Here is a 27,868-nt window from a genome sequence, read left to right as displayed (position 1 = left end):
GGTTGTTGCTGTTATCAAGTCATAAGGGTGTCAAAAGAACCCTCTCTGGAGTAAGTCGATGCCAGGGCAGCACTAGGGCCTTCCCTGGTAGAAGTTTGATTCGTAGTGATGGTGTAGAAAAATGTGGTTGTTTCCATAGATGATATCCAAGTTTCAGGGGTGAATGCTCAATGTTCGATCCTCTGAAGCCTAAGCCAAGTCTTAGGCTTGTCACTATGACAAGTGTTCAGAGTATAAGGCCCCATTGCAGTGTAAAATGTTTGTGCTCCTATCTCTATTAGATAAGAACTTGTTTGTACACTCAAGATTTTCCCATTTTAAAGTGCCTATGCCAAAAGGAACAATGCCACATGGTATTCCTGGTGCATATGAGGTCAGATGTAACAAGCCCAACTCTTCCCATAACCTAGTTCTGACTTGAACTCTAAACACTAGAGAAACTTATCTACTAGAATTTCCTACTAAACAGATCCCACCAAATAGGGAAAACACGCAGCCTGGCTTTAAAACCTGCCTTTATGTTCCTGCATCCCAGCATCACTAAAAAATAGGGTCCACAAAGTTGGGGTGATGAGGGATTATGGGGGTTTGCACCTGTCTTACTGTAGCCAAATGGGAGGGGGCTTCTGACCAGCAGTGGCTGGAGGCACAGTTCAGGGAGCAGGCTTTCATTTCTAAAGAAATCACTGGTGGGAATTCACTTATGCCCAAGTATTTATTGCATAAATCAAACATCTGAATCTATGAAAGAAGGGACAATAGGACAAAGTATGGCATTTGCTATGAAGTACCTTTCCCATAAAGTAGGGTCCTCAACTGTAGATGCACTGGTGAAGGGGGTGTACTTTTTTTTATGACTGAAACAGAACTACTAACATGTTTGTAATCATGGTGCTCAAATAAGTTCTGTATATTAATAAAAAATAAAAATTTCGGAAAAGAATAAAGAAGATAGTCTTTATATCCATTCGCTCAATGCAAATTTTCTCAGTTAAGCATGGTCCTCATCTCTGGTACTTGCTTATGGATGGATATTAAGAGTCGTTATCTTCATACTTTCAATGCAAAGTATTCAGTATCTACTAAAACTTATAACTTTAGATTGTGAGCAGAGAGAGCAGAACACATTTCTTCCCTATCAGTATTTGAGTCAAATTTCCTAACTAGATAACTAGATATACCTTACACTTCTGGTCAATTCAGGGACAAGGAAGAATATTTACCAATACGGAAATAAGCTCTCAGAGGCCCAGAGAAGGAGGCATTTTGGAAGGCAAAGATGTGGGAGTGAGTAGAAGTGTCATAAAATGATACACATCCATTCTCATAGTCCAAGAAAACCTTCATTGATTCAATATTCTTCTCAAGCTGAAGGGGAGTTGGGGGTGATGTAAGGGCTTCATAGCGACTCTCTTTGCAACATCTAATGGCCCAGAAACCAGACGCAGGCTCTCGTATGTCATTGTCTCTTGGCACATTTTCCAGACAAACTCCTACATCCCACTCAGGTCCTTTTAATTGGGACACTTGAAAAAATTGGTTTCCTGAGGTGAAGATCTGACAGCCCAGGATACAAGGTAAGTCTCTAAACCTCACAGGAGTGTCAGGCTTCTTTTGCTGCGATCCCCAAGCCACTTTCTGTTTATTCCTAGCTATACGTAGGTCGTTGTGAGCTGTATCTGAATCCAGAGTAATGGTAACTGCAAAAGGTTAAAAGAAATAAAATATTTAAAGGCAAGAGAAAACAAAAAGACATTTATTTCATGATTAGTACACAGTATATTCTCTGTTCAAAAGAAAAAAATGGTTTCTGTTACATGGTTAAAAGTTTTCTTTAAATCAGTTGAAAAAAGTAAATTGAAAATCTTATCTGTCACAGTAATGGTGGGGAGGATTGAAGAGCTAGGTGCTTGGTAAGATATTAGGTAATCTAATAACAATTGTAATGTACTAAGACTGCAGCCATTATCATCTCATTTGATAATATTTTAATCTGTTTCACTGCTATAAACCAAAGACAAGATGAACTTATTTGATGTGTTTACTTACTCCCTTCTCCTAAGCCCTGTTTTTCAAGCAGGACTTGTTTAGCCATGAAATATTGGAGGAAAAATTAGCCCCATAATTTCTTAAAAAAATATTGACACAGTATCAGAATAGAAAAATACAGCTAATTTCATAGCTGGTTATTGAAGACACAGGTTATTATTACAGCCTAGGACACATGGTTACTCTCATAAATTTAATAATAAGCTCTCTTCAGGCAGAGAAGAAATGGAGAAACACAGATGGAAGAAAAAAGTTATACTAATGAAGGATTGTGTTTGCTCACTGACTGAAACCCAACAATGAACATTTTTGTAACCAAGGAGCTTAAATAAAGAACTTATTATTAAAAATAGAAATAAATCATCCAAAAAATGATTAAGCTTTCTCTGGTTTCTCAGTGTACTCTAAGAATTAATACTAGATGATGCAACAAGGACAAAAATACAAGAAAATATTAAAATGGTCATAATGGTACTAGCCATCAGTACAATAAAAATATAAGACATGAATATAGGCTGATCTAGATGAAATAATAAACATACCAATATGATCTGCCCAGGAAACAGAAGTTAAAAAGTGTTGTCTGGGGCCACAGTGGTGGCACAAGCAGTAGGGCATTTGCCTTGCACACACTGACCTAGGACAGACCCTGGTTCGATTCCCTTCCCATATGGTCCCCCAAGCCAGGAATGCTTTCTGAGTGCATAGCCAGGAGTAACTAGTGAGCATCACTGGATATGGCCCCAAAAACAAAACAAAACAAAACAAAACAAGAAGTGGTGCCCAGTATTTATTTATTTATTTATTTATTTATTTAGGGGATTTTTTTTATCTCATGTACCTCCATAGGCATCAAAAAATTCCTTCAATTTAAAGCAGCGCACAGAAACATTTTGCATGATGTGAGTATCCAATAAGGTATCCTCTGGTTCATGTAGCTTTAGAGCAGAAAACCTGGATAAGCAGAATCCAGAAAATTTATTCGTATGACATTTCACATAGACTCCATATACTACTATTCTCCTTCTTTGACCCCTCCCCCAAATTCAAAAAGTACTTACCTATTCCAGTTGCCTCTCACATCCTAAACAGCAAGAAATATAGATGTTGGTGTGAAAGCATTAACAATTTATCAGAGGAAGAGCAAAGGTTCCAGTTCTATGTAGTAATGAATTCCCAGGGAATTGTTTCCATCCCAGTTTCCTGGTTAGGGAATTCTATAATCTTGCACACATGACAACTGACACCTATCTGCACACCATTCCACTTATCAGCACTGCATACACCATTGATGTTCAATCTTTCTACACTTGAGGATGGATGCCTGGATCTAGTCCTACAGTCCAGCACCAGCCAGTCTTAAAAGGGGTTCACTCCCTTAAGTAAGACCCTGTGATTGACTGGCTGAGTCTACACAAATACACACACACACACACACACACACACATGTACACACACAAACATGGGAGACAGGGGGTGGAGAGTTTTTGGCAGTTAGAAGAGAGAGTTGAAGTATCAACTGTTGAACTGTTTCTACCCCAGCTTTTCTTCCTGATTTGGACAGGTATTTGGCTACTTTGGGCTGTATCCTTTTACTTTACATCATATACCCTGTTCCTTTTACCTGACCTTCAATCTGACCTTAACCTGGTCCCAAACCCATCTCTTTTCCTCTTTCTCTCTCTCTCTCTCCTGGCCTAGAATTTGTCATAGGCTTCTGGACTTTTCTAATAAAAAAATGGAATATTTGTCAGAGTCTTGTCTGCAAGGCCCCATGGACACCAGCAGTGTGAGCCCATCTCCAGCAACTTAGCTCTGACGCTTATGCTGGCACAGAGTTAGAGCAACATTAGCCCAATATATTACCATGGCAGTATCTGATCAACCTTACAATATATTTTTCTACTTTCTGAACATGAGGAATTATTATGTCTACAACCTAATTAACCTGTGAGCTGTTTGGGGAACAATCAGGAGTTATCTCATTTATGCTCACTGTGGACAGTTGCAGTCAGTAACCTCATTTCTTCAAAAAGCCCATATTAGATAGTGCTGTCTCAAAGGTCCTCATGGGTGAATCCACCAGGGTTCTAGTGATGGCAGTAGGTATTGCAAAGAGGTAGAAAGGTCATGCCCTGTTACCTCCATCTTAGATGAAAATAGAGTAAGAAGTTCTAGGTGTTTATCACAATGGGCTCTATCCTTGATATAGCTAAAATCAAGCTCCATAACACAATATATATCCACAACAATATCCATACTATCTGGTAGAGCAAGATACAGGAGTGAATTAGGGAAACACTTACCAATCATTGAACACCCCATTGTAGCCCCCATCAGCAGACTGGAATACATTCTTTTTTGCTTTGTTTTTGGGACAAACCTGGTGATGCTCATGGATTACGCTTGGCTCTGTGAGCTGTGAAATTACTCTTGACAGGCTTGGAGACCATATGGAATGCCAGGTATGAAACCTGGGTCAGTCACATGCAGGCGAATGCTCTACCAGCTATGCTATTGCTCCAGTTCCATGGAATATATTTGAAGAGACAGTCTGGCACCAGGTGTCATTGCAGTTTAGACAGAGGTTTAGACATGGCAACAAATATTATTTCATGATTCCCGAGAGCTACCATAGCTATCTGAAGGGACTATTTTCTTTTGTACACAAAGGCATTCTAGAAACTAGTGGGGGACTCCCTCTATATAGGAATGAATATCTAAAAGAAACAATCCATCCAATTGTGTGACTTTTGGAGCAAGGCAGCAGGCCAATCCTTCCATATGCCTCAGCACTTTCTCTTACATCACACAGATTATGGCATCTTTGTCCATTCCTCGAAGTGCACAGACTCACCTGCAATACATCCTGGGCTGAGCCTTGACATTTTCTCTCGAGTTCCAGGATGTGGCTACTGATTTCCTGGCCCTGCTTTTCCAGCTTGGCTTCACTGTCCTGCAGTCTCTGCAGAACATCCATTCTTGCATTCATCAGTCGCCATAGACAAGACCCCACCTCTTCTTGTAGGATCACAAAAAACTCTTTAAAGTAAGACTCGATCTGATTTCTTTTATGTATTATTTCAGTCTAGAATGAAGAAAGCATATGCCTCAACTGGGGGAAATGCTTATCTCTAGATGAATGAGTATTCAAAATCTAGTAGTTCATTGATTTAGAATTTATCAGAACTTTTAGAGAAGGCAGGAAGATCTAACTATCACAAAGATTGGGTTTCTCTAAATGTTAATTAGTATCATTGTGCTTCCACTATCCATAATCCCAGGAGGTATAAAGTAATGTCCTCTCTGAGTTCAAACATAGAAATAAAACTAGAGGTTTTGGGGCCAGAGTGATGGTGCAGTGGTAGGGCATTTGTCTTGCATGAGGCTGGCCTAGTATCCCATAGAGACCCGTGAGCCCAGAGTGATTTCTGAGCTCATGGCCAAGAGTAACCCTTGAGTGTCACAGAGTGTGGCCCCCAAAAAGAAGAAAGGAAGGAAGGAAAAAGGAAGGAAGGAAGGAAGGAAGGAAGGAAGGAAGGAAGGAAGGAAGGAAAGAAGGAAGGAAGACAAGGAAGAGAAGAAAAGAAAGAAAGAAAGAAAGAAAGAAAGAAAGAAAGAAAGAAAGAAAGAAAGAAAGAAAGAAAGAAAGAAAGAAAGAAAGAAAGAGAAAGAGAGGAAGAGAGAGAAAGAAAGAAAGAAAGAAAGAAAGAAAGAAATAGAGAAAGAGAGAAGAAAAGAAGGAAAAAAGAAAAAAGGAAAGAAGGAAAAGAAAGAAGGAAGGAAGGAAAGAGAAAGAAGAAAGAAAGAAAGAAAGAAGGATGAGAAGAAAGGAAGAAAGAACGAAGAAAGAAAGAAAAGAAAACTAGAGGCTTGAAAAGGCTCCCTCAAAAAAGGCAAGATGGGCACTACTAGTCTGAGACATTTGAGTATGCGTTGAGTTGGGTTACCATCAGTGGTGCCAGCAAAGTTGTGAGTTTTTCTCCTGAGCTCCCTAGTCAATTATGGAAATAAAGACCCTAGCATGAAGTTGCAAATGCTTAATGTTCTTTCACCATTTCCTGCTCACTTTCATGAATTTGCATAATTTGAATCCCACCTAGAGAAATCCTTTTTCTCACAGTGATTGTATTCTAAGAATGGCAAATTTGCATGCCAGACCCTGCATTTTGGTACATGGATCAGAGTGCTAGGTCTAGACTTCAAACATCAAGGGGCTTTGAAATGTTTAAAACTTGTAAAACAGTCAAGATGAATCTAGGTACAAAGACAAACTATTCTGCTTCCCCTAACTGTATCAGGACTCTGACAATTTCTATTGAAAGCTCAAAAAAAAAAAAAAACAAAAAAAAAAAAAGGGAAATCAGTCCTCATAGCCATAGACAACTAGGAACATAAAAACAGGTCATTTGGGATTCATCTACTTATTCTGGTTTAGTGAGATTAGAGCCTCATTTTGTTTTGCCTGATCCATCTACATCTTTAAACTCTATCTAAAGTGAACATATTTGAGGACACTGAATTCAACTTTTTACCTGACACATTTGTTTTTTCTCTTCAGTGTTCATCTGCCATTGTTTATTCTTGTCTTCGAGTTTTCTCAGCTCTATTAAAACCTCCTGGAATTTATCCTAAGGAAAAATTTGTTTGATTAAATCTATTCATTGGGCAATTTTTCATTATTTATTTCAGGAAATATCACAGACCTACAAACATAGAATATTGAAAATATGGAAAACTTGTCAAGTCCTTCCACTTTCAGAGGATACATGCTGAGGAGTTTGTGTGTATTAAAATTTTTATTTTCTGGACAACCCTGAAGAATTAGTAAGATTATTAATATCATTTTCCTACATTAGAAGCAGATTTATATTTTGACCAGTGGCCTAAAGTGTACAATGCAGCATTCTCCCAAGAGAACACTATAGAAAGGACAATTATAGTCACTAAAACATAAAAGATTTTATATAATAATGTATTAAATACAATAATCACCAAATTGCTGACACATATTTTATGCTTAGAAAAGGATAGAAAAAGTACCCCACAAGTTCTTGGAAAGAATCAGTAGAGTTGGTGGGTAGAGACAATACGAGAATTAAGGTGTTTGCCTTGCAAGCAACGTACCTACTTCATTCAGTCCTTAGAACTAATGCTGGTTTCCTGTGAACTGCCCTGAGCATAGAGCCAGTAGTAAGCCCTTAGCACTGCTCTGGCCCGCAAAACAAACCTGCACTCACCAATCAAAATCAAGGTGGAGGAGGGTAATGAGGATCAAATGGATAGAAACCACACTTTCCTGAGGAATCTGAGTATCTGAGTTTGACCCCAGAATCATATTTCCCTTGAGTACCAATGGAGGTGCTGTAGACATCCCTGAACCTGGTGGCCTACAATACTGCTGGGTCCTACCACTGAACATTCAGTCCACTGGGATTGTGTGGCCCCTGGATTATAGGACACTGCAAGGAATACATTCCTAAGGATAAAATGTTAGTGTTGGGGAAGGAGTGTATCATCTCATGAAGAAAATCATTATACAACAAAGTTTAAAAAACTGTGCATCATTATCAAGCTTTTAAATTGTTTTTCTCTCCCATTTGAAGGGAGAACTTCTTTTTTGTTTGTTGTTGTTGTTTGGTTTTGGGCTACACCCGGTGATGCTCAGGAATTACTCCTGGCTATGCGCTCAGAAATTGCTCTGGCTTGGGGGACCATATGAAACACCAAGGGGGATTGAGCCATGGTCTGTCCTAGGCTAGTGTGCACAAGGCGGATGTGTTACACCCTATGTCACTGCTCCTGCCCCTGAAAGGAGAACTTTTAAGGTTGACTAACTTCATATTATATTAGTAGTAATCAATTATTTTCTTGCTCTGTAAAGTTTGTATATTACCTTTTATAAATAAATTAGTTCTTACATAGTCTAAGCATATTATATATGTTATAAGCTTTTACAATCTATGGTTATCAGTTTTTTTGTACTAGAAAGAAAGTGCTTTGCAAAATATTTTTATACTGTTGTTTTGGGGCTGGAGCACTAGCATAGTGGGTAGAGTATTTGCCTTGCATGCAGCTAACCCAGTGGGGGAGACTGCCAAGCTTGATTTTTGAGTACAGAGCCAGGAGTAACCCCTGAGTGTGTGTTTTGGATATGTCCCCAAAACAAAATGAAAACAAACAAGCCAAACACCGCACTGTTGTTAGCTACGGGTCAATTGTTTTACAAATATTAATGCGCTTGATTATTATTAAAATATCATGTGCTTCTACTACTTATGTATATCAAGTGGGTATCCATAATAAATTGTTTATCTAAGATTAAAGTAATGAAAGCAATTATTTGGGACCATCATCCTGCATTTAGACTAAATTATGTCCTGTCCATGAGTGCGAAAGAGGAACAAGTTCTTGCTGAAGCATTCAAGGCTGTACTCACTTTGTAGACTTTACATGCATCTTCTACAAGAACAGTGACATGTCCTTTGTGTTGTGGTGTCCGCTCACAGCGCCAGCAGATGAGTTGCTCTTCATCCTCACAGAAGAGGTGGAGCTGCTCTCCGTGCTCCTCACACAAACATTCCTGCTCCATCTTCTTGACGGTGTTGATAAGATTTCCTAGCTGCTTTATAGGTCGGATGCTATCCTGTTGAAACTCTGCCCTACATACGGGGCAGTTGGTTTTCCATGTACATGTTGACCAAAGTGCTTGTTTCTTAAAATATCTCATGATGCAAGAACGGCAATAGCTGTGTCCACAATCTATACTCACAGGGTTGGTCATCAGCTCCAGGCAGATGGAGCAGGTGATGTCCTCTCTCAATGTCTGGATAGCTTTGCCCAAAGCCATGTTTTTTTCCTAAAAATCTGAAACCCTGGATCTAGAAGTAGAGATGAAGCAAATGGAATTGTCTCTAGCAATGGAAAATCGACTTCACTTGAATCAGATAGAACTGAGAATATTCAGAAAATGGAGCTGTATGCGGAATACAGTTGTGCTATCACAAATATGGATTTATGCTATATCCCCCGTTTTAACAAATCCTGAGACCTAGGAAGGCACTAAGTTTAAAAAAACCCTAACTACCTGAGAGAAAGGTTTTTTTTTTTTTTTTTTAAGGTGTTTGTTATTACAGGAACTTTTTCAAAGCAGCCTCTACTCTGCTGAAGAGAGGGCATTTGAAAAAGTAGCACCTGGGGCCGGTTAGGTGGTGCTAGAGGTAAGGTGTGTCTGCCTTGCAAGTGCTAGCCAAGGAAGGACCACAGTTCAGTCCCCTGGCGTCCCATATGGTCCCCCCAAGCCAGGGGCAATTTCTGAGCGTTTAGCCAGGAGTAACCTCTGAGCATCAAATAGATGTGGCCAAAAAAAAAAAAAACCCAAAAAAAGAAAAAGTAGCACCTGTAAGAAAGGAAGCTTGGAGAATGACCTATAGTCACAAGTATTAGGGCCCTGAAAAAACCTTAGTTGCTTGTGATGAGGCATTCACGAAAAACGGGAATATAGCATAAATACTAATAAAGACATAATTTCAACTGACATTCTTTTTTTTTTTTTTTTTTTGTGCACCGTTCCTGGAGGTACTGCAATACCAGATCGATGCGCAGAGCGGACGGAGTAAGCCCCTCTTCCGACTCCCAGTTCCAAAAATCCATTTAATATATTGTCCTCTGATAGAGGACGTATCAGATATTAAACTGATAAGAACAGATATTCCACTTGATCTTAGCCAAAAGGCCGAGAAGTGATTCAACTGACATTCTAAAGATTTAATTTTTTTGTTTGTTTGTTTTTGGGCCACACCTGGTGACACTCAGGGGTTACTCCTGGCTATGCGCTCAGAAGTCTTTCCTGGCTTGGGGGACCATATGGGACACCGCGGGATCGAACCGTGGTCCGTCCTAGGCTAGCGCTGGCAAGACAGACACCTTACCTCTAGCGCCACCTCACTGGCCCCAAGATTTAATATTTTCAAGAATTTAAATATTCTTTATTTAATAATTATTACTCATTTTTTCTTGGAACCTCTCTTAAAGATTACTCAGATAGATAAACTTACCTTATGAGGAACATTGCATAGATTCAAATATTTTTTTATTTAGTCTTAAAAAATAATGACTCTCAAATTTATCTTTGCTCTTAACCTACATGCAATCATACTAAGGGTTAACATTTCAGGCCCCAGTTCAGTATATGCATAAAATGAAAACAATTCTGAACTGACCTTATCACTGAGAAACTTCTGATAGCAAAAAGCTGCTTCAACAGTGAAATATGCTTTAAGTTCCAGGAAATTTTAAGGGTTTTGTTTCTTCTTTTTGTGTGTGTGGATTTCTTTTTCTCTCTCCGCTGGACACATTTAATGGGAGATTTAGTAATAAATTTAGAAATACTTTCTCCCTGTATAATATAAAGTCTCTGCCTTGTAATTTCAACTATCTTACATACTGGATTATTGATGATATGATATAGAATCTAATAAATATCAAGGAACAGAGAGAAAGATCTAGAATAATACCTTTGATCAAGGTCAGATTTGAGAAGATCCTCTTTGGACACAAATGACCTCTCTCTGTCCAAACAAGCAACCTGTCTCTGTCTCTGTATCTATCTCTTTCCTTTTCTTTGTCTTCTCTCTCTCCCTTTCACACACACACACACACACACACACACACACACACACACACACACACACACACTCACACACACACACACACATGCTCACTGAGGTGCAATTTTTTCTCCCACTAAGTAAAACATGAATCCAGCATTTCTACCAGCATTACCACATAACAAACTATCTCATCTTGGCTCCATGTATAATTTGCTCTGTATAATTTGCTGTAATTTCAGAAAGGAAAAATCTCCGACTTATTAAACTCAGTTTCAAATTCTGTGAATACACACAGAATCAAAGAAATTGAATAATCTAGAAGGAAAGGATCAATTTTTTATCATACAATTTTTCTTTTTTTTAATTTTTTATTTTATTTTATTGAAATAATTGTGATTTACAAAGTCCTTCATAGTTAAATCAGGGACAATCCCATCAACAGTGTCATCCTCCCTCACTGTGTTCCAAGAGTGTATCCCAACTAAAATCCTTTGACAATTTTTCATGTTAACCAGAAAGAGAGTTTGAACATTTTACTCACAACTAGAGAAAATGAAACTGTGATCACAAGAGTTCCTAAAATGAGTACATAATCAAATAGCTTCACAATGAGCACATAAATAAAATGTTCAAAGGAACATGAACTGCAGAAAACCTTTCCCAACAATGGTACTTTGGAAATTACTCCCAGAAATAATCCACTAGAAAGCAAATAATTTCCAGACACAATATAATAAAATAAAAACTATTGAACAATACAGAAGAAAATATAGATCTATATCTTATCTCTAATGAATTTTTACAGTGTACCCCCAAACACTCACAATTTTGCTACCAGGCTCCTTGGTAATTTCCTTTAACTGAGTCACAGAATATGTTCAGTCTAACTGGATTAAACTCAGAAATGAAACTCAGAAGGGAAACTCAGGAGTGAAACTTCCAATAGAATTGCACAATGCTATTTCTGACTGGGTGGAGACTTGATAGGAACAATCAAAATAACCTCAGCAACTATTAACAACCTAAGAAGTGGGGTGCCACATGTGTGTGTGGGGGGGGGGGCGTAGAGTGAGAGCACAGCAGATAAGGAATCTGTCTTGCATGCAGCCAACCTAGGTTTGATCCCTGGTATCTTGTATGGTCCTCTGGGCCTGTCAGGAATAATTGCTGAGTGTAGAGCCTAAAGTAATCCCTGAGCACTGTTGGGTGTGGCCCCAAAACAACACACACAAACATACAAACAATAACCGAGAAGCTGTTTTGTGACCCCAGAAACGTGTCTAAATTAGGAAACCACCAAGGGACAGTTAGTAGACTTTGACTTCAAGTTTGTTTTTCCAACTTTGTCTCAAGTCTTCTGGGATCTTCCTAGTACATGTGATTATTTCCTAATGTTAGGTTGTGCTTTCTTACCACACTTCTGAAATTAGGTGAAAAATCAGGTGTGACATAAAGATCCAGGATCCCTACTTGTTCTGAGTCTCATGATCCTTCTCAGGCTTACTCTGCACTCTCCAATGCTGTATTAACAGCAACACCAGCATCTGCGATAGCTGAGGAACCACTAATAACTCATCAGTGAAAGTCCACCAGTATCAAAGACCATAAATACTAACAGAGAGTGAGTGTCTGTACAAAGCTTCCTATCCCTTCCTAGCAGCCTACAGTCACAATGACCATGTTGGACTCAAAAACAGTACCAAAGAAACAAAAATTTCATTCAGAACATCTTTGGAGGGGCCAGCGAGGTGGCGCTAGAGGTAAGGTGTCTGCCTTGCAAGCGCTAGCCAAGGAAGGACCGCAGTTCGATCCCCCGGTGTCCCATATGGTCCCCCAAAACCAGGGGCAATTTCTGAGTGTTTAGCCAGGAGTAACCCCTGAGCATCAAATGGGTGTGGCCCAAAAAACAAAAACAAAACAACAACAACAACAAAAAAAAAAAACAGAACATCTTTGGAAAAAGGGGGTCCTGGAGAAAGTTAAACCAATGAATAGCTGCTAGTAAGGGATTTATACAGGGACAAGAACATCCTGGGTTACTAATCAGGACTATATATTTATCATAATTTATAAATGATTGGCACGCATATTCCACAGATATTTGGTAAGTTAGGGTTTTTTCTAAAACCTGTCTTATATATTTTACCCTGCTACTATTTTCTGACATTCTCAGATTCTGTGACCACCCTAGGCATATATAGTTCATCTTTGGGTCTCTTACAAAAAAACTAAGCGACACTGGATAGTCTAAAGGATCACAAGAGACGACAAAGCAGAGAATCAAAGAAATTAGATAATCTAGAAGTATAGGATCAATTTTTAGATCCATACAATTTTTATGACAATCAGAAAGAGGGATTTCGAACATATTACAACTAGAGAAAATGAAACTGTAATCTCAAGACTTCCTAAAGAGAGTTCATAATTACATGGCTTCATTAGTATATAAAGAATATGTTCAAAGAAACATGAACTGCCCAAAATCCTGACCCAAGAATGACTCTATGTGACTTACAAGTAACTTCTGAGAAGAAATTTTTTCTTTGGTTTGGGGGCCACACCTGGTGACTCTCGGGGGTTACTCCTGGCTCTGTGCTCGGAAATTGCTCCTGGCTTTGGGGACCATATGGGAGGTCAAGGGATTGAACTGCGGTCCACCCTGGGTCAGCTGCATGCAAGGCAAATGCCCTACCACTTGTGCCATCGCTCTGTCCCCTGACAAGTAATTTCTGACAAAGCAGTAATTAAGTTTGTTTTCTGAGAGTTGTTTGACAAAACTGTTGGTAGGTTCTGATATGAGGTGTGTGTGTGTGTGTGTGAGTGTGTGTGTATGTGTGAGAGAGACAGAGACAGAGACAGAAAGATAGAGAGACAGGGACACTTAGAAGAGGGTGGATCCATTCTGGAAACTAGATCTGAATCAAAAGTTGGAGGTACAATCAATAAGAAAGTACAGAAGTTAAAGCTAAACAAAATTAGGAAATAGCTTCTCTCTCCAGCCAATGAGGAATCTCTCTTCAGGACTCCACCCCACCCTCCTGGCTGCTCTCAGACCTTCTGTCATTTACTTTCCAGTAATCAGCATGCCTGTGGTAGCCAATCTAGCACATAAAAGAAATTTTTCCACCTGAAACAGTCAGCACAAAGTTAGCAAATAGAATAAGCCCTTGATCAATCTGATGTTTGAATAATGACTTCTGCTGATTTCCTGACTTTCATGGCTTAGATGACTCAGAACTCAGAAAAAGGGTCTCCCCAATTCTCCCCTTGTACAACAATGGAAGGAAGGCCACTACCAGAAAACACAAGAGCTAGAGACTAGCAATAACCCATGGCATGTTTAGTTGTTTATTTCTTATTAAAGAATTTCAGAGGAACACAGGCATGTGTGAGGACACTAGGAGATTCAGCAAACTGATCCAATTTCACCAAGTCAGTGGCCCCACAAAATCAATGCAGCCTATTGTTCTGCTTTCCTCTGTGCATTTCTTTTAGTCTATGAACCATAGCATATCATATAAAAGCATCACTAAAGAGATGAGTGAGCAATGCAGAACCCCTCCACATTTAGTGAACCAAGAAGGTAGATCTGAAGATCCAAATAGGATCAGTCACTTATACAACTTCTCTGAAAAAAACTTTAGAGAAGAAATGTTAATGACGTTCAAAGAACTAGAAAACTAAAATAAAAAAACCATGGAATGGGCAGCCAATAAGATTCAAGAGGACACCGAGCCGGCATGGTGGCGCTAGAGGTGCCTGACTTGCCAGCGCTAGCCTAGGACGGACCGCGGTTCGATCCCCCGGCGTCCCATATGGTCACCCAAGCTAGGAGTGACTTCTGAGCACATAGCCAGGAGTAACCCCCAAGCGTCACTGGGTGTGGCCCAAAAACAAAACAAAAAAAATTCGAGAGGATATGAGTGTAGAAATGAGAAAACTTCAAACAGAAATAATAGAAATAAAAAACTTGGTAGGCAAAATTTAAAAAATTCACTGAAAGGCCTGACCAATAGAGTAAGAACTATTGAGGACAGAATCAGTGAGCTGAGGGATGAGTATCACAAAACCTCCATAGAACATAAGAAGTTCAAAAAGAGAAATAAATGAAGAGAAGATGGAAAGAATACTTAAAATAACTGAACAGACAACAGTGTAACTCTGGGATAAATTCTACAGAAACAACGAAAGAATCATCTGGATCCCAGAGTGCCAGGAAGAAAACCCTCATGAAGAATTGTTACTCAAAGACATTATACTGAGATGTGAGATGTTCACAGAACTGAAGAGTGCATGTACCCACAGCTTGGGTGCCCAAGAGTACTAGCAAAAAGAGACTCCTGAAAAAAGCACCCCAAGGCACATACTAGTCATGATAATGAATGTCATAAAGACAGACTACTGAAAGTAGCAAAAGCAAAGAAGGAAATGACATACAAGGAAGCATCTTTCTGATTTATAGCAGATTTATTACAAGTCCAAAGGCAGTGGTAGAAATAGTGAAAAAACTCAATGAAATGAATACCTTACTGAGAATAGTTCACCCAGCCAGACTTTCATTAAGATTTGAAGGAAAGATACACACCTTCATGGATAAATAGCAGCTCAGGAACTTTACACACTTGAAACCAAACTTAAAAGAAAAACTGAAAGGGTTGCTTTAAGGCAAGACAGTCTCCCAAAACACATCAAATTTCTACAAGAAGATGACCCAAAACTCCATAATAGCAATTGCTCTCAGTGGTACTAGATTAAATACAACAATCAAGAGACACAGCGTGGAAAAATGGATTAGAAAATTTAATCAGACATTTTGCTGCTTGCAAGAAACACATTTGATCAGTCAGAGCAAAGGGAGTCAAAGTCAAATGTTGGAAAACAATACTTCAAGCAAACAACTCTTAACAAAAGTAGGGGTGACCAAACTAATATCAGATAACATAGACTTCAGGCTTAAAAAGCTTGTAAAGAGACAGAGATGGTCATTATTTAATAATCAAGGGATATCTACATCAGGAAGAAATCACACTCCTAAACTGATAAGCACCAATGAGGGTGAGCAAAATTCTTAAAATAACTGTTAATAAACTTGAAGATATCAATAGCAACAAAATAGTAGTGGGAAATTTTAACACTGCTTTGTCACTTCTTGACATGTTAAACAGGCTAAAACTCAACAAATATATACTGACTTTGTATATATGTATATACAAAGACACTTTCTTCCATATATACATATATATGTGTGTATACTTTATGTGTTATATATAATATTTATATTTATACGTTTATAAATATATAATATACAAATAATATATTATGTTATAATATAATTATATTATTATATTATATACAGTACAGCATTTAAGGGCACTTGCCTTGAACATGGCCTACTTAGGTTCAGTCCCCTGGTGATGGGATTCCTCCCACATCATGTTTATATATGTCAATGACATGTCTAAGCAGAAGGAACCCTACCAAGTTATCCTAGGACTCCAAATGTTGTAAAACTTCTTGAAGTTTCTGGTTAGACTCTTCCTTTCAGAGAAAAAAAAAGCCAGTTCCATCTACATAAACCAGGAATCAGATTGACAGAAAACAAGTTGATCTATTTTTATGAACCTACTGAAGACTTAAAACATTTTTTACTTCATTAAAAATTTTATTAAAACATCATTATTTACAAATCTATTCATAGTTCATTTTAAAGACATACAGCATTGTTATACCAATTCCATCACCAAAGTCAACTTTTCCACCAGTGTTCTCAGCTTACCCGAAAGCCTCCCAACCTATATCTTGAGGAACATTTTTAGATACCATTATTAAAATTTGGGTCTCATAATTTCAGTGTTGTTGATTCTGTGGTTTGGGTATTTATAACCCGATTGTTTCTTAAAACTTATTTTTTTAGGGATGGAGTAATAACACAGTGGGTAAGTTGTTTGCCTTGAACACAGCTGTCTCAGGTTTGATCTCTGGCATTCCAGTTCCTAAGTCTGCCAGGAGTTATTTCTGAGCTCAGAGCTAGAAGTTACCCCTGATTTTAACCAAGTGTGGCTCAAAATCTAAAAACAAAACAAAACTTCTTTATAAAAAACTAAGTAATAACAATAATAGGCAATAATAATATTCTCTTCTAAAAGAAAAGAAACATGTTTTATTTCTCCAAACATGACATTTTACTCCCTCCAACTCATAATTGTCAGACTATCAACAACTGTGCAAAAGAATAGACTCAGAACTCACGTTGTAACTTTCTCCTATCTAGAGTTCCTTGTCCATGACAAATTCTTTGGAATTTCATATCCATTCATTCAATGCGGTTTTATTAACTGTCTTCTAAAACTCAGCCAGAAATATCAGTGAGAACAGACCAAATTATTGCTCTGACAGAATTTCAATTTTATGACTAAAGTGAAGGCAAACATAAATGAGAACCTTTTCCAATACGAAAATAGGGCCTGAGAGGCTCAGAAAAAGAGGCCTTTGGGAAGGTGAAGATGTGAGAGCCATTATACATGTTGTAAAATGATACAAGGCCAGCTTTATAGTCTAGGAAAACCCCCACAAACCAAGCCACCTCCCTCAGATGAAGGGGAGTTGGGGGCGAGGTAAGGGCTACATAGTTATTCTGTTTGTACAATCTGATGGCCCAGAATCCAGATTCAGGCTCCCGTGTCATGTCATTGTCTCTTGGAACATTCTCCAGACAAACTCCTACATCCCACTCAGGTCCTTTTGGTATAGATACTTCAAAGTAATGTCTTCCTGAAGTAAATGTCTGGCATCCCAGGACACAGGGTGAGACTGTAAACCTCTCAGAAGTATCAGGTTTCCTCTGAGGAGATCCACAAGTCGCTTGTTTTCCATTCTCAGACAGATGTAGGACAGTGTGTGCTGTATCTGGATCCAGACTAATGATAGCTACAATCAAGAAATAAACATTAAATAAATAAGAAATAAAATTTAAAGAACTAGAGAAATAAACTGGAATATGTTTAGTTTGTGCGAGGTACCCAGTATGTTCTAAATAAAGCCATCTGAATTCAAATAAAATCATTATTTTTAAAGTCTGTTACAGTAATTTTCACAGATTCTACTGGTGAAAAATACAGTTGAAATTATACCTATCACAAAGAAAATGTGGAAGTCTGAATGAAATAATGAATATACTGATTTCTTGGCAAGATTTTTGTTATGTGGTTTTATTTTATATACTGGACAGTACTGGAGCAGGGAGAATATTACTACTACTATGACAATGACAGTGACTACTACTATTATGTGAAGATCAATATCTTGAACATCAATATCACCATTTCCCCTAATATACATTAAAAGTTAGAAGAGCCTTTTTAACATATTTTCTTAATATCCTCTTCAAAGATCTGTCTCTACTATGAAGTAATATGTACATTATGAAATAGCATATTAAAAACAAGGCCAACTATTTAAAAAATCAATACTGGAAGAAAGAACATAGTAATCTTTATAACTGACTATTGAAGAACAAGGATGTCACCCAAACCTCAAGTCCCATGCCCAATGTCATAAATTTTAAGTTTTAACTCATTCTTGCTTTGTTATGAACCATCAAAATTGATACAGATCATATCACTATATCAAGATAATATACCAAGATAATATAGCAGATTATGTACTAAGAACCAATATATAAGAAAATTTGAGAAGAGTCAAGTAGGACAGAAAAAAATATATGATGAAGTCAACACTACTAGAAATGAGTGCTATTTTTAAAATATTGTAATTGATTGTTCTAGCTAGATAATTACTTGATAAATTTTGCACTCGATAAAATAATTATTAGTAGAACACAGAAAAGTCAAACATAAAGATGCACTTCTTAGCTAGACTCTCTTGTTTCTTCTCCAGATTCTGTACCAATTTTGCCTGCCTTTCCCTATTATCAGAACAAAGATCTGGATGGTTATATCAATCAGCTCCTTTCCCTCTACATGGCTTCTATTGATTTCAATCAATGAGAAGACCTAGATGAGAACAGTGGACACAAGAAACAGAGTAGGAAAAGTGATTATGTAATTTAGTTGGGAAATGTCTGATTTGGTCTCCCTCTGGTTACTCTTCATTTCTTCAGATTTTTTCCTCTGTACTTGAGATCTATGGTGGTGATGGGTTCCTGACTATCCCAGATCTGGGTGCTTTACTTTCCTAAGTCTCATCTTTAACCTCTTTATTAAACGTATTTCAGTTAGTCCTTGATATGAACTGGCTGAAATATCTGCAGTTTCATATTATTTGAAGAGTCAATAAATCCTCGTTGGAAAAGTTAATACGTTAGCATTTTTAGGAGAAATACATTTGAAACAATATGTCAATTGGATTTCAAAAGTGAAGTGCATATGAAATTTTAGTAATAAAACCAGAAATGTTGAGTGTTAGCAGATGGATAATACAAGATTTAAAACTGTTGGGGCAGGAGAGATAGCATGGAGGTAAGGTGTTTTGTCTTTCATGCAGAAGGTTGGTGGTTTGAATCCCAGCATCCCATATGGTCCCCTGAGCCTGCCAGGAGCGATTTCTGAGCATAGAGCCAGGAGTAACCCCTGAGTGCTGCCGGGTGTGACCCAAAAACCAAAAAAAAAAAATCAAAACTTATATTTATAGGGTTTAAAACTGTCATATAGTTATATCAAAATATAAGATACCAAATATTATTAAGAATAACAAAAGTCAAATAATAAAAACACATATTCACTGGTAAGATATCTCTAATTTTAGTATAAATGCATTATTAATATATTTTACATTGATAATAAAAATAAATAATTACAGAGAACCAAACCATTAATCATGAGACAATTAAGCCTTTTATATTTTAGTTAATAAGTTGGATAAAGAAAAGTTTTTTGGGGGTGGATTTGGTTTTTGGGTCACACCTGTGAGTGTTTAGGGGTTACTTGTAGCTTTGCACCGAGGAATAGTTCCTGGCAGGCATGGGAACCCTATAGGATGCAGGGATCGAACCCAGCTCAGCCACATACAAAGCAAACATCCTACCTACTATTGCTCCATATTATCACATGCAGTTCACTAGTGGCAAGTGAGAAGTCTTTACCATACTCATTCCTGCGATTATATTTCATGAATACAGTTTCTAGCTTCCTAAAGATTGCTTCTAGGCTTTCATTTACTAAGCTCACTTTGAAGAAATAATTGCTCTTTTGAGAGGAACTGGGAGTTTTATTTAAGCAATACAGACAAATTTTCTATCTACTACCAGCAAAAAGCTAGTATTCTAGGCCTTAAAGCCATAAAAATGTAATTCTTCCTAAAATCACAATGACCTTGGAGGTAGATTATATTTTGTTACCTTCCAGAGAAAAACACAGTCAAGTGGTCATGTTTATTACAGATTTATTTAATGCTAAGTAGATCTATGGACTCTATGGCCAGCTTCTGAAATACTGTGAGATAATGTGCTATTATATGTAGGATTTTGGTTTGGGGTCATCCCTGGTGGTGCACAGGGCTTACTTCTGGCTCTACACTCAGGCATCACTCCAGGTGGTGCCCAAGGTACCATGTGATGATAACAGGGATTGAATCCTATTCAGACTCATGCAAGGCAAATGCCCTACCTACTGTACTATTGCTCTAGCACCTAATATGTCATTTTGAAACTGCAGGTTATTTTTTTATTCAATAAATAAAGGAAATATTTTTAGGTTAGATCTAGAGCTGAGAGGTTATAAGAAACTTTAAGCTTTCAGTGATTTTAAGTATTGCAATTGTGGGTGCATAACAGTGATTGAGGAGACCTAGCAATGACTGATAGGATTATGAGTCAGAAAGTGAGAGTTCTGGGGCAGGAGCACTGTCACAGTGATAGGGCATTTGCCTTGCTTTCGGCTGACCTAGGATGGATCACTGTTTGATCCCATATGATCCCCTAAGCCAAGAGCAATTTCTGAGTGCATAGCCAGGAGTAACCTCTGAGCATCGTGTGGGCCATCCCCCCAAAAAATGTGAGAGTTCTGAAGTTGGTAGTCCTACCATTTTAATTTTAGATAAATCAGGCATCTATTGTGTTCTCCAATTGTTGCCTAAAACAACTAAAAACACTGTCTATTATTATCACCAACCACTGGGATTTCGTATGTAAATATGATCATTACACCCTGGGCCCTGTTCTATACACTTCATGCAAGTTAATAATTTCATTATATTTGTGACATTTCAATTAAAGAATAATAGTTGTATAATCTTTTCTAGTGGAACAACTGAAGAGATTATTTGCCTGGGAGATAATACCAATACACTGGAGAGCAGGAGTTTAATGAGTTTGCACAGAACAAGATTATTCTAGATTTTAGACATTAGATTTTAGACATTAGAGTTTCTTACAGTGAAAATATGAAATTTACATTACAACAATGAAACATTATGCCTATACTCCTGTTGAGGAATACAGGTCAATTTGGATGCTTAATATTCTCCCACCTGTAACATCTGGGGAATTATGATATTACATACCTTGATATCTCTCTAAAATCTTCTTCGTATCAAAGTAGAGCTCAGAAACATTGCACACAGTTTCAATATTCTTATAGTAAGCTTTTGGTATGGTTGAAAATATGACAGATTTCCTGGAATAAGTAGTTCAGAGACGTCATTCGTAAAATATTCCATTACACTGTATACACCCATGTCCTTCCCACTTGAATTCACAGATTACTTACATGTCCATGGTGCCTGTCCCATCCTATAGAGAAAGAAAGATAGAGGTTGGTGTGCAAACATCAACATTGCATGGGACTTTCTCATTTCATTTAACTTTTCTCTATAAAGAAGCTTTCCAAAGAATAAATCAAAGAACTCCAGTCTTAGCTATTGACAGTTTTCCGTAGAATGAGTGCCAATCAGCTAAGGTACTAATCAGATGAACATATTATTAATCTCACAGTTGTTGGCCCTGCAATTGCATTAGTCTCTGAACTGCTTGGGGAGTGGGACCAGGAGTTTGCCACCTGTACTCTATATATACATTTAGCGATCTTCTTCATATTAAAGATTGCTGTTCACAAAAATCCTCTTTGATGAAGCCATGCCACACTGCTGAGACTAACTCACTGAGCTAGTAGCAAAGGACTAACAACACAGAGGTAGAGAAACCATGTGACATTCCCACTCAGTAGTGGGATGCCACAGCTGTCTTGTTTAGAAACGTTTAGAGAATTTCTTGGAATTCTCTCAGGAAAAGTGTGCACAGAGTCAGACAGTGGATGCAACTGTGGAAATACTGCGCTTTTATGTGTTTTAGGTGAATTAGATTAAATTGTGCAAATGACCTTCAAAAACCAAGCAATTAGTCTAGCGGTAAAAAACGACCTCATAAAAAAATAAAAATAAATAAAAAAACAAACAAACAAACAAACAAAAAACGACCTCATAAAACACCTTATAATGATACAATGAGCAAAATAGAGGAAGGGTGATCAATAATTTTGATTGACCAACTTGATACTCCACTAACTCTGTGAAATATATCTCAGGGGAGAGTCTGACAGTTGGGGTTTTGTGCAGCTGAGACCAAAGTTATTAAACTATAGTGAAACTTACCCCATGGTTTCCCCTAGAACCAAAAGCACCTAGTTTTGGATTTGCATAAAGACCATCTTTTTAGGTTATTCTCTCTGTCAAGGCACATCTAAGTAAAAAGCAGCTCATAAATTTCCCACACTGGTCACTAGTATATAATTGAAAAAAAGACAGCAGGCCTGACCAACCTGACCTCTTTTTCATTGTTCTCCTCTGAACAGCTCAAGAGCAGTCAGCCTCATTCTTCCATTTAAATTCACAGCCTCACCTTCAGCAAAGAAGGTGCCAAGCCCTCATCATTCCTCTTCAGATCCAGGACATGTTTCTTTAGCTCCCGACTCTCCTTTTCTAGAGTGACTTCTCTGTTCTTCAGCATTGTCAAAACGTTTTCCTGTTCTTTCTCCAGTCTCCATAGGTAAGACTTCTCTTCCTCTTTCAGAAATGTGTGGAGATTCTTAAAGTCAGACTGTATTTTTTTGTCTTCTATGCTCTATAACTTTCTAGAAATCAAAAAAGCACATCCAACGGGGAGCATTAGCATCATTAAAATGGCAATACTACCCAAAAATTATACAGATTTAACACAATCCCTCTAAGAATACCCATGACACTCTTCAAAGAAAAGGATCAAACACTCCTGAAATTCATTTGGAACAATAAATGCCCAAGAATATCTAAAGTAAACCTTAGGGGAAATATATGGGAGGCATCACTTTTCCCAATTTTAAGTTGTACTACAAAGCAATAATAATTAAAAAAGCATATTACTGGAATAAAGACAGACCCTCAGATCAATGCAGTAGACTTGAATCTTTAGAAAATGACCCCCAGACATACAACCAATCTTTGATAAAGGGGCAAGAAATGCAAAATGGAGGAAGGAAAGTCTCTTCAATAAGTGGTGCCGGGACAATGGCCAGCCATATGCAAAAAATCAAACTCAAACCTCTACCTAACACCATGCACATAGGTCAAATCAAAATGGATTAAAAACCTTTATATCAGACATGAAACTATAAGGTAGATAGAAGAAAATGTAGACAAAACACTCCAGAACATTGAGACTAAAGGCATCTTCAAGGAGGAAACAGCACTGTCCAAACAAGTCAATGCAGAGATAAACACACGGGACAGTATTAAGCTGAGAAACTTCTTCACAAAAAACTAGAACACACCCTGCTGGCATGGATGTGGAAAGGAAAGGACTTTCTTTCACTGTTAATAAGAATGCCTTCTAGTCCAGCCTTTCTGGAAAACAATATGGAGACTCCTTAAACCATTGGATATTGAGCTTCCATATGATCCAGCAATACCACTCCTAGGGATATAACCTAAAACCATAAAAAAAAACCCACAATAAAATTATGCCCTCTGCACTCCTACGTTCATAGCAGTACTATTTCTTATAGCCAAATCCTGGAAACTACTCAGATGACTGACAACAGATGAGTGGCTAAAGAAACTGTAGTACATCTACACAATAGAATACTATGCAGGTGTTAGAAAACATAAAGTCATGAAATTTGCCTATACATGGATGGATAAAGAATCTATTCTTTTGAGTGAAATAAGTCAGAAGCAGAGAGATTAACACAGAATAGTTTCATTCACCTGTGAAATTTAAGGAAAATAAAAGGCAGTATTGTTAAATATTCAGAGACAATAAAGATGAGGGCCAGAAGGACCAGCCCATGTTATATAGTTTACCACAAGAGTGGCAAGTGCAGTTAGAGAAATAACTACACTAACAACTACCATGACAAAAATAGAGAGAGAAATAACAATGCCAATCTCAAACACAGGCAGAGAATGTGGGAGATGGGAAATGGGCGACATTAGTGGTGGGAAAGTTGTACAGGTGAAGAGGGGTGTGCATTTTGTGACTGAAATGCAGTTATAAACATGTTTGTTATTATGGTGCTTAAATAAAATAATTATTTTAATCAGAAAAAGAGAAAAGCACATTCCAAAAATGAAAAGAAAATTCTATATTAATAATTAGATTAATGTTTTTTAAAAATTATATTGATATGTAGCTGATTCTAGAAAAAATTGATGGTAAGGTTTTTGCTTCAGTAGAAGGAGAACCTTCATTTTTTTTTCTTTGTTTATTATTTAGTTCTTTAGGCCACATATGTAAATACTCAGGGATTACTCTGGGCTTTGTAGGAACCACTAGGGAAGCACTCAGAATACCATATGTGATGTCAGGGATTGAACTCGAATTGACAAGGCAAGTGCCCTACCTGATGTACTATCTCTCTGACCCTACAAAATAGAACTTTAGTGTTTCCAAAAAAAGTGTGGGTATATTCCCTGAGGAGACTGGTCAACCATACATTTAACCAGACAGACCCTTATCATCTATGATTTCAGGTGCATATATTCTTACATCATTTCTGCTCACCCAATGGGTCTCCTGAGCAAAATATAAATTACATTGAGGAACAATTCTTTTCTTTTTTTCGGCAGCTCTCAGGGGTTACTCCTGGCTCTATGCTCAGAAATCGCTCCTAGCAGGCTCAGGGGACCATATGGGATGCTGGGATTCGAACCACCATCCTTCTGCATAAAAGGCAAATGCCTTACCTCCATGCTATTTCTCTGGCCCCAACAATCCCATTCTTATGCTCACAAAAGTTAGCTTATGTTGATGAAATTTCTAAAAAAAATTCTTTTTAGTGGTAAATGTCTAAAAAGTGGTAGATTTAGACTTTAAACAGGAGGGGGCATTGGTGGTGGGAAAATTGCACTGGTGAAAGAAAGTGTTCTTTTTATGACTGACACCCAACTACAGATATGTTTGTAATCATGGAACTTAAATTAAAAAATAAAATAAAATAATGAGAAGCAGAAAAAAAATAAAACAGGAGTGTAGATTGAGATGGTTAGAACTCGCAGCCTAGGGTCCAGAGCAATAGTGCAGTTTGCCTTTCACATGGCTGACCCAGGACGAACCTCGATTAGATCTCTGGTGTCCCATATGGTCCCTCAAGCCAGGAGCAATTTCTGAGTGTGTAGCTAGGAGTAACCCCTGAGCATTACTGGGTGTGGCCCAAAACCAAACAAACAAAAAAAGAACTCTCAGCCTAGCCAAACATGAGTGCCAATAAAGAGGAACATTATTTGTTCCTTCAAGCTAAATTATCAGGAATCCTAGACAATTAATAGTGAAAGGTGAAATGAATTGGAGATACACATAGATTGTAGACAACCAGAAGCCTAAAAACAACCTATAATTCACTTATTCTACCTTGCTTAGTAAAACGAAACCATAATTTGTCTTAGGGTGATTCAATGAAAAAATTTTCAAAATGAATTTTTATGTATCAAGAAAAATACTCTCTATTTTGTCTGCTTTTCTTATATATCTAATTAAACTCTATGTTGGAACATATTTGAACAATAAATCTAATTCTTACCTTCCATTTTATTATTTGCTCTTCCATATACAGCTTCAATGTCTTATATTCATCATCCACTTTCCTCAGTTTTGTCACTGTTTCCTGGATATTTTTTGAAAGAAAAAATAGTTGATTGGAGTGTATTGATTTCACTATATTTATTATTATCTAACAGAGAATCCTACTCTCCAAAATATAGACTAGTTCTTCAGTTTGGACTTTCCAAATATTAAGAGCAACCTATGTACCCCCTTTTTATTAAGACAATTCAAAAATGCTCTATTTAATATCAACATAATCCAATCATCCACAAATGAAAATCCTTCAGGTCCAGTAAAATTTAGGGCTACTGTGCTGATATTAAAGTTGAGGCCTAAGTTCCATTTTCAATCCATTACCCGAGACATCAGTAAGTTTTGCTGTCTGTCCCTCTGTACATGGGACTCATATGTCTGGGTCTATCTCTCTTTTCAACAATTCCTATATGTGTTTTATTTATGTGTCTTTCCAAAGTCACTTCTCAGTAGCCCCCAGATTCCTCTCACATCCTTTGTTGCTTCCCAAAAAACTCAAACTAAGAAATTCCAGGGACTTAAGGTAGTTTGATGTTCACCCTGCAGACTCAGGAAGGAATTAAAGAATCAGGTTTTGGTCCCCTAGGTTTTTAGATTTTATTCAACCGTCAAGAAGTTTTTAGTAATCTGGATCTAAGCTATCATATGCTAATGTGGGCCCAGCATCTTGGAATTCAGTGGAGTCAAATTTTGTCATAGCAAGTAAAAAAAGAAAATAAGAGAGCAATCATTCCATTGATGGTCAGAAGGGACAGGCTATGAGGAATCATAATAATTTGAATATCACAAGTTAAACTACTGAAAAGTCTATTTCATGATCATCCTCCTGAATCTTCAGTCTATATCATCTCATGTTCAAAAGAGAAAATAAACCTGAATGGTTACTGAGGGAGCTCTCAACTATTCTTGTCTTGAAGCCTAGTCTTACCTCTTCAATAAGGACTGTGACATGCCCTTCATGCTGTGGTGTCTTCTCACAGCGCCAGCAGATGAGCTGTCCATCATTCTCACAGAACACACAGAGCTTTTCACCATGTTCCTCACACAAATGTTCCTGCTCCACCTTCTTGATGGTGTCAATGAGGTTAGCTAGCTGCTTTAAGGGCTGGATGCTCTCCTCTTGAAACTCTGCTTTACATACAGGGCAGTGGAAGTTCTCCAGTGATGAAGAGTCTTTCTTCTTGTTCTCATGAATCTGTATTATGCAGATACAGCAGAAGGTGTGCCCGCAGTCAACGCTTACTGGTTCAGTCATTAGCTCCAGGCAGATGGAACAGGTGGCTTCCTCCCTCATCATCTTGATAGTTGTGCCGGAGGCCATGGTTTTGCCTAATAAACTGCAAAAGCAGATCTAGATGTGGAGATCAAGCAAGTAGGCAAAATAAACTCTAGAAATGGTAATAGATCTTGTCCATAGTCACTGATAAAAATTAATAAAATATAGAAAATGAAGTTGTTAAATGAAATAGGGTAGTATTATCACACGTGGTCACTCAAAGTCAGATGCAACTAATTCAAAATATTTAAATTAGTTTCTAGTTCTAACAAGACATATTTCATTGCTTGATTGCTGAACCTGGCTGGCAATGTACAAAAGTCTAGATATAGAACACAACATCACTACTGAAAAGTTTTCTTGGACCAAGTATGACAGGCATAGAAAGGTCAGGCACAATTCATCAAAAAATGCTAGAAAAAGAAAGAGAGGATAGAGAAGGGTTTCAAAAAATTTTCCCATTATAGCAAGCATCAAGAATATTTGAGTTTTCCATGAACTCTTTATAACTTGGAAATTTGGTGATCTAGGAAAATCTATGAAATATTTATGATATAATGACATTTTGTTATTAAAAATACATACCCTACCCCAAATATAAAGATTCAATGAAATGAGTGGCCATCTCACAAGGATGCTAATGAAAGTCAACAATGATCTGGAAGTAGTGTATCTTTTGTGTCAGCATCCCTGATATGAGGGAAAGAAAATTGGAAAGATGCTTGGTGCTAGAAAAAAAGGGATTGGTCTTAAATCAGAGCTCCTGGAGACCCATGTGGTGCTGACTCTTCCCCACACCAAAATGGTCTCTGAGGAGAAATTCAAGGGGACTGGAACCTAGGAAATATGTAGAACTTGGATCTGTGAAAG

At 37.7% G+C, this 27,868-nt stretch overlaps 2 protein-coding genes and 1 non-coding gene across 3 annotated transcripts; all 3 read right to left on the bottom strand.

Annotated features, from left to right (window-relative positions):
• Positions 1-1,194: 1,194 nt before the first annotated feature.
• LOC125995853 (E3 ubiquitin-protein ligase TRIM38-like) lies at positions 1,195-9,078 on the bottom strand. The gene is made up of 6 exons (XM_049764821.1): positions 8,489-9,078; positions 6,585-6,680; positions 4,907-5,137; positions 3,111-3,133; positions 2,891-3,003; positions 1,195-1,700 (listed from the first exon to the last, which is right to left on the bottom strand). Exons 1-6 carry the CDS (start codon positions 8,897-8,899, stop codon positions 1,195-1,197), a joined length of 1,380 nt encoding a protein of 459 aa, XP_049620778.1. The 5' UTR covers positions 8,900-9,078.
• A 527-nt stretch (positions 9,079-9,605) lies between these two features.
• LOC125996968 (U2 spliceosomal RNA) lies at positions 9,606-9,796 on the bottom strand. Its single transcript, XR_007491613.1, has one exon. It is a non-coding gene; the product is annotated as a U2 spliceosomal RNA (small nuclear RNA).
• Positions 9,797-17,073: 7,277 nt separating this feature from the next.
• On the bottom strand, positions 17,074-27,043 carry LOC125995852 (E3 ubiquitin-protein ligase TRIM38-like). Its single transcript, XM_049764820.1, has 6 exons — positions 26,651-27,043; positions 25,667-25,750; positions 22,513-22,698; positions 21,386-21,408; positions 21,180-21,292; positions 17,074-17,588 (listed from the first exon to the last, which is right to left on the bottom strand). The coding sequence occupies exons 1-6, from the start codon at positions 27,041-27,043 to the stop codon at positions 17,074-17,076; spliced, it is 1,314 nt and encodes a 437-aa protein (XP_049620777.1).
• Between the last annotated feature and the right edge of the window lie 825 nt (positions 27,044-27,868).

This window comes from Suncus etruscus, chromosome 18 (genome assembly GCF_024139225.1).
Source record: "Suncus etruscus isolate mSunEtr1 chromosome 18, mSunEtr1.pri.cur, whole genome shotgun sequence".
NCBI lineage: Eukaryota > Metazoa > Chordata > Mammalia > Eulipotyphla > Soricidae > Suncus > Suncus etruscus.
Note: the sequence above shows the minus strand (reverse complement) of the source record. Positions and strands in the feature narration are given on the sequence as shown.

Coding starts and splice junctions, on each gene's coding strand:
- LOC125995853 (XM_049764821.1), bottom strand. CDS start 8,899: ATGGCTTTGGGCAAAGCTATCCAGACATTGAGAGAGGACATCACCTGC. Junction 6,681..8,488: donor ATGCATGTAAAGTCTACAAA/GTGAGTACAGCC, acceptor ATTTTTCCTTAG/GATAAATTCCAGGAGGTTTT. Junction 5,138..6,584: donor AGAAAAAACAAATGTGTCAG/GTAAAAAGTTGA, acceptor TCTTCATTCTAG/ACTGAAATAATACATAAAAG.
- LOC125995852 (XM_049764820.1), bottom strand. CDS start 27,043: ATGGCCTCCGGCACAACTATCAAGATGATGAGGGAGGAAGCCACCTGT. Junction 25,751..26,650: donor TCACAGTCCTTATTGAAGAG/GTAAGACTAGGC, acceptor AAAAATATCCAG/GAAACAGTGACAAAACTGAG. Junction 17,589..21,179: donor GATTTTAGAGAGATATCAAG/GTATGTAATATC, acceptor TCTTGATTGTAG/CTATCATTAGTCTGGATCCA.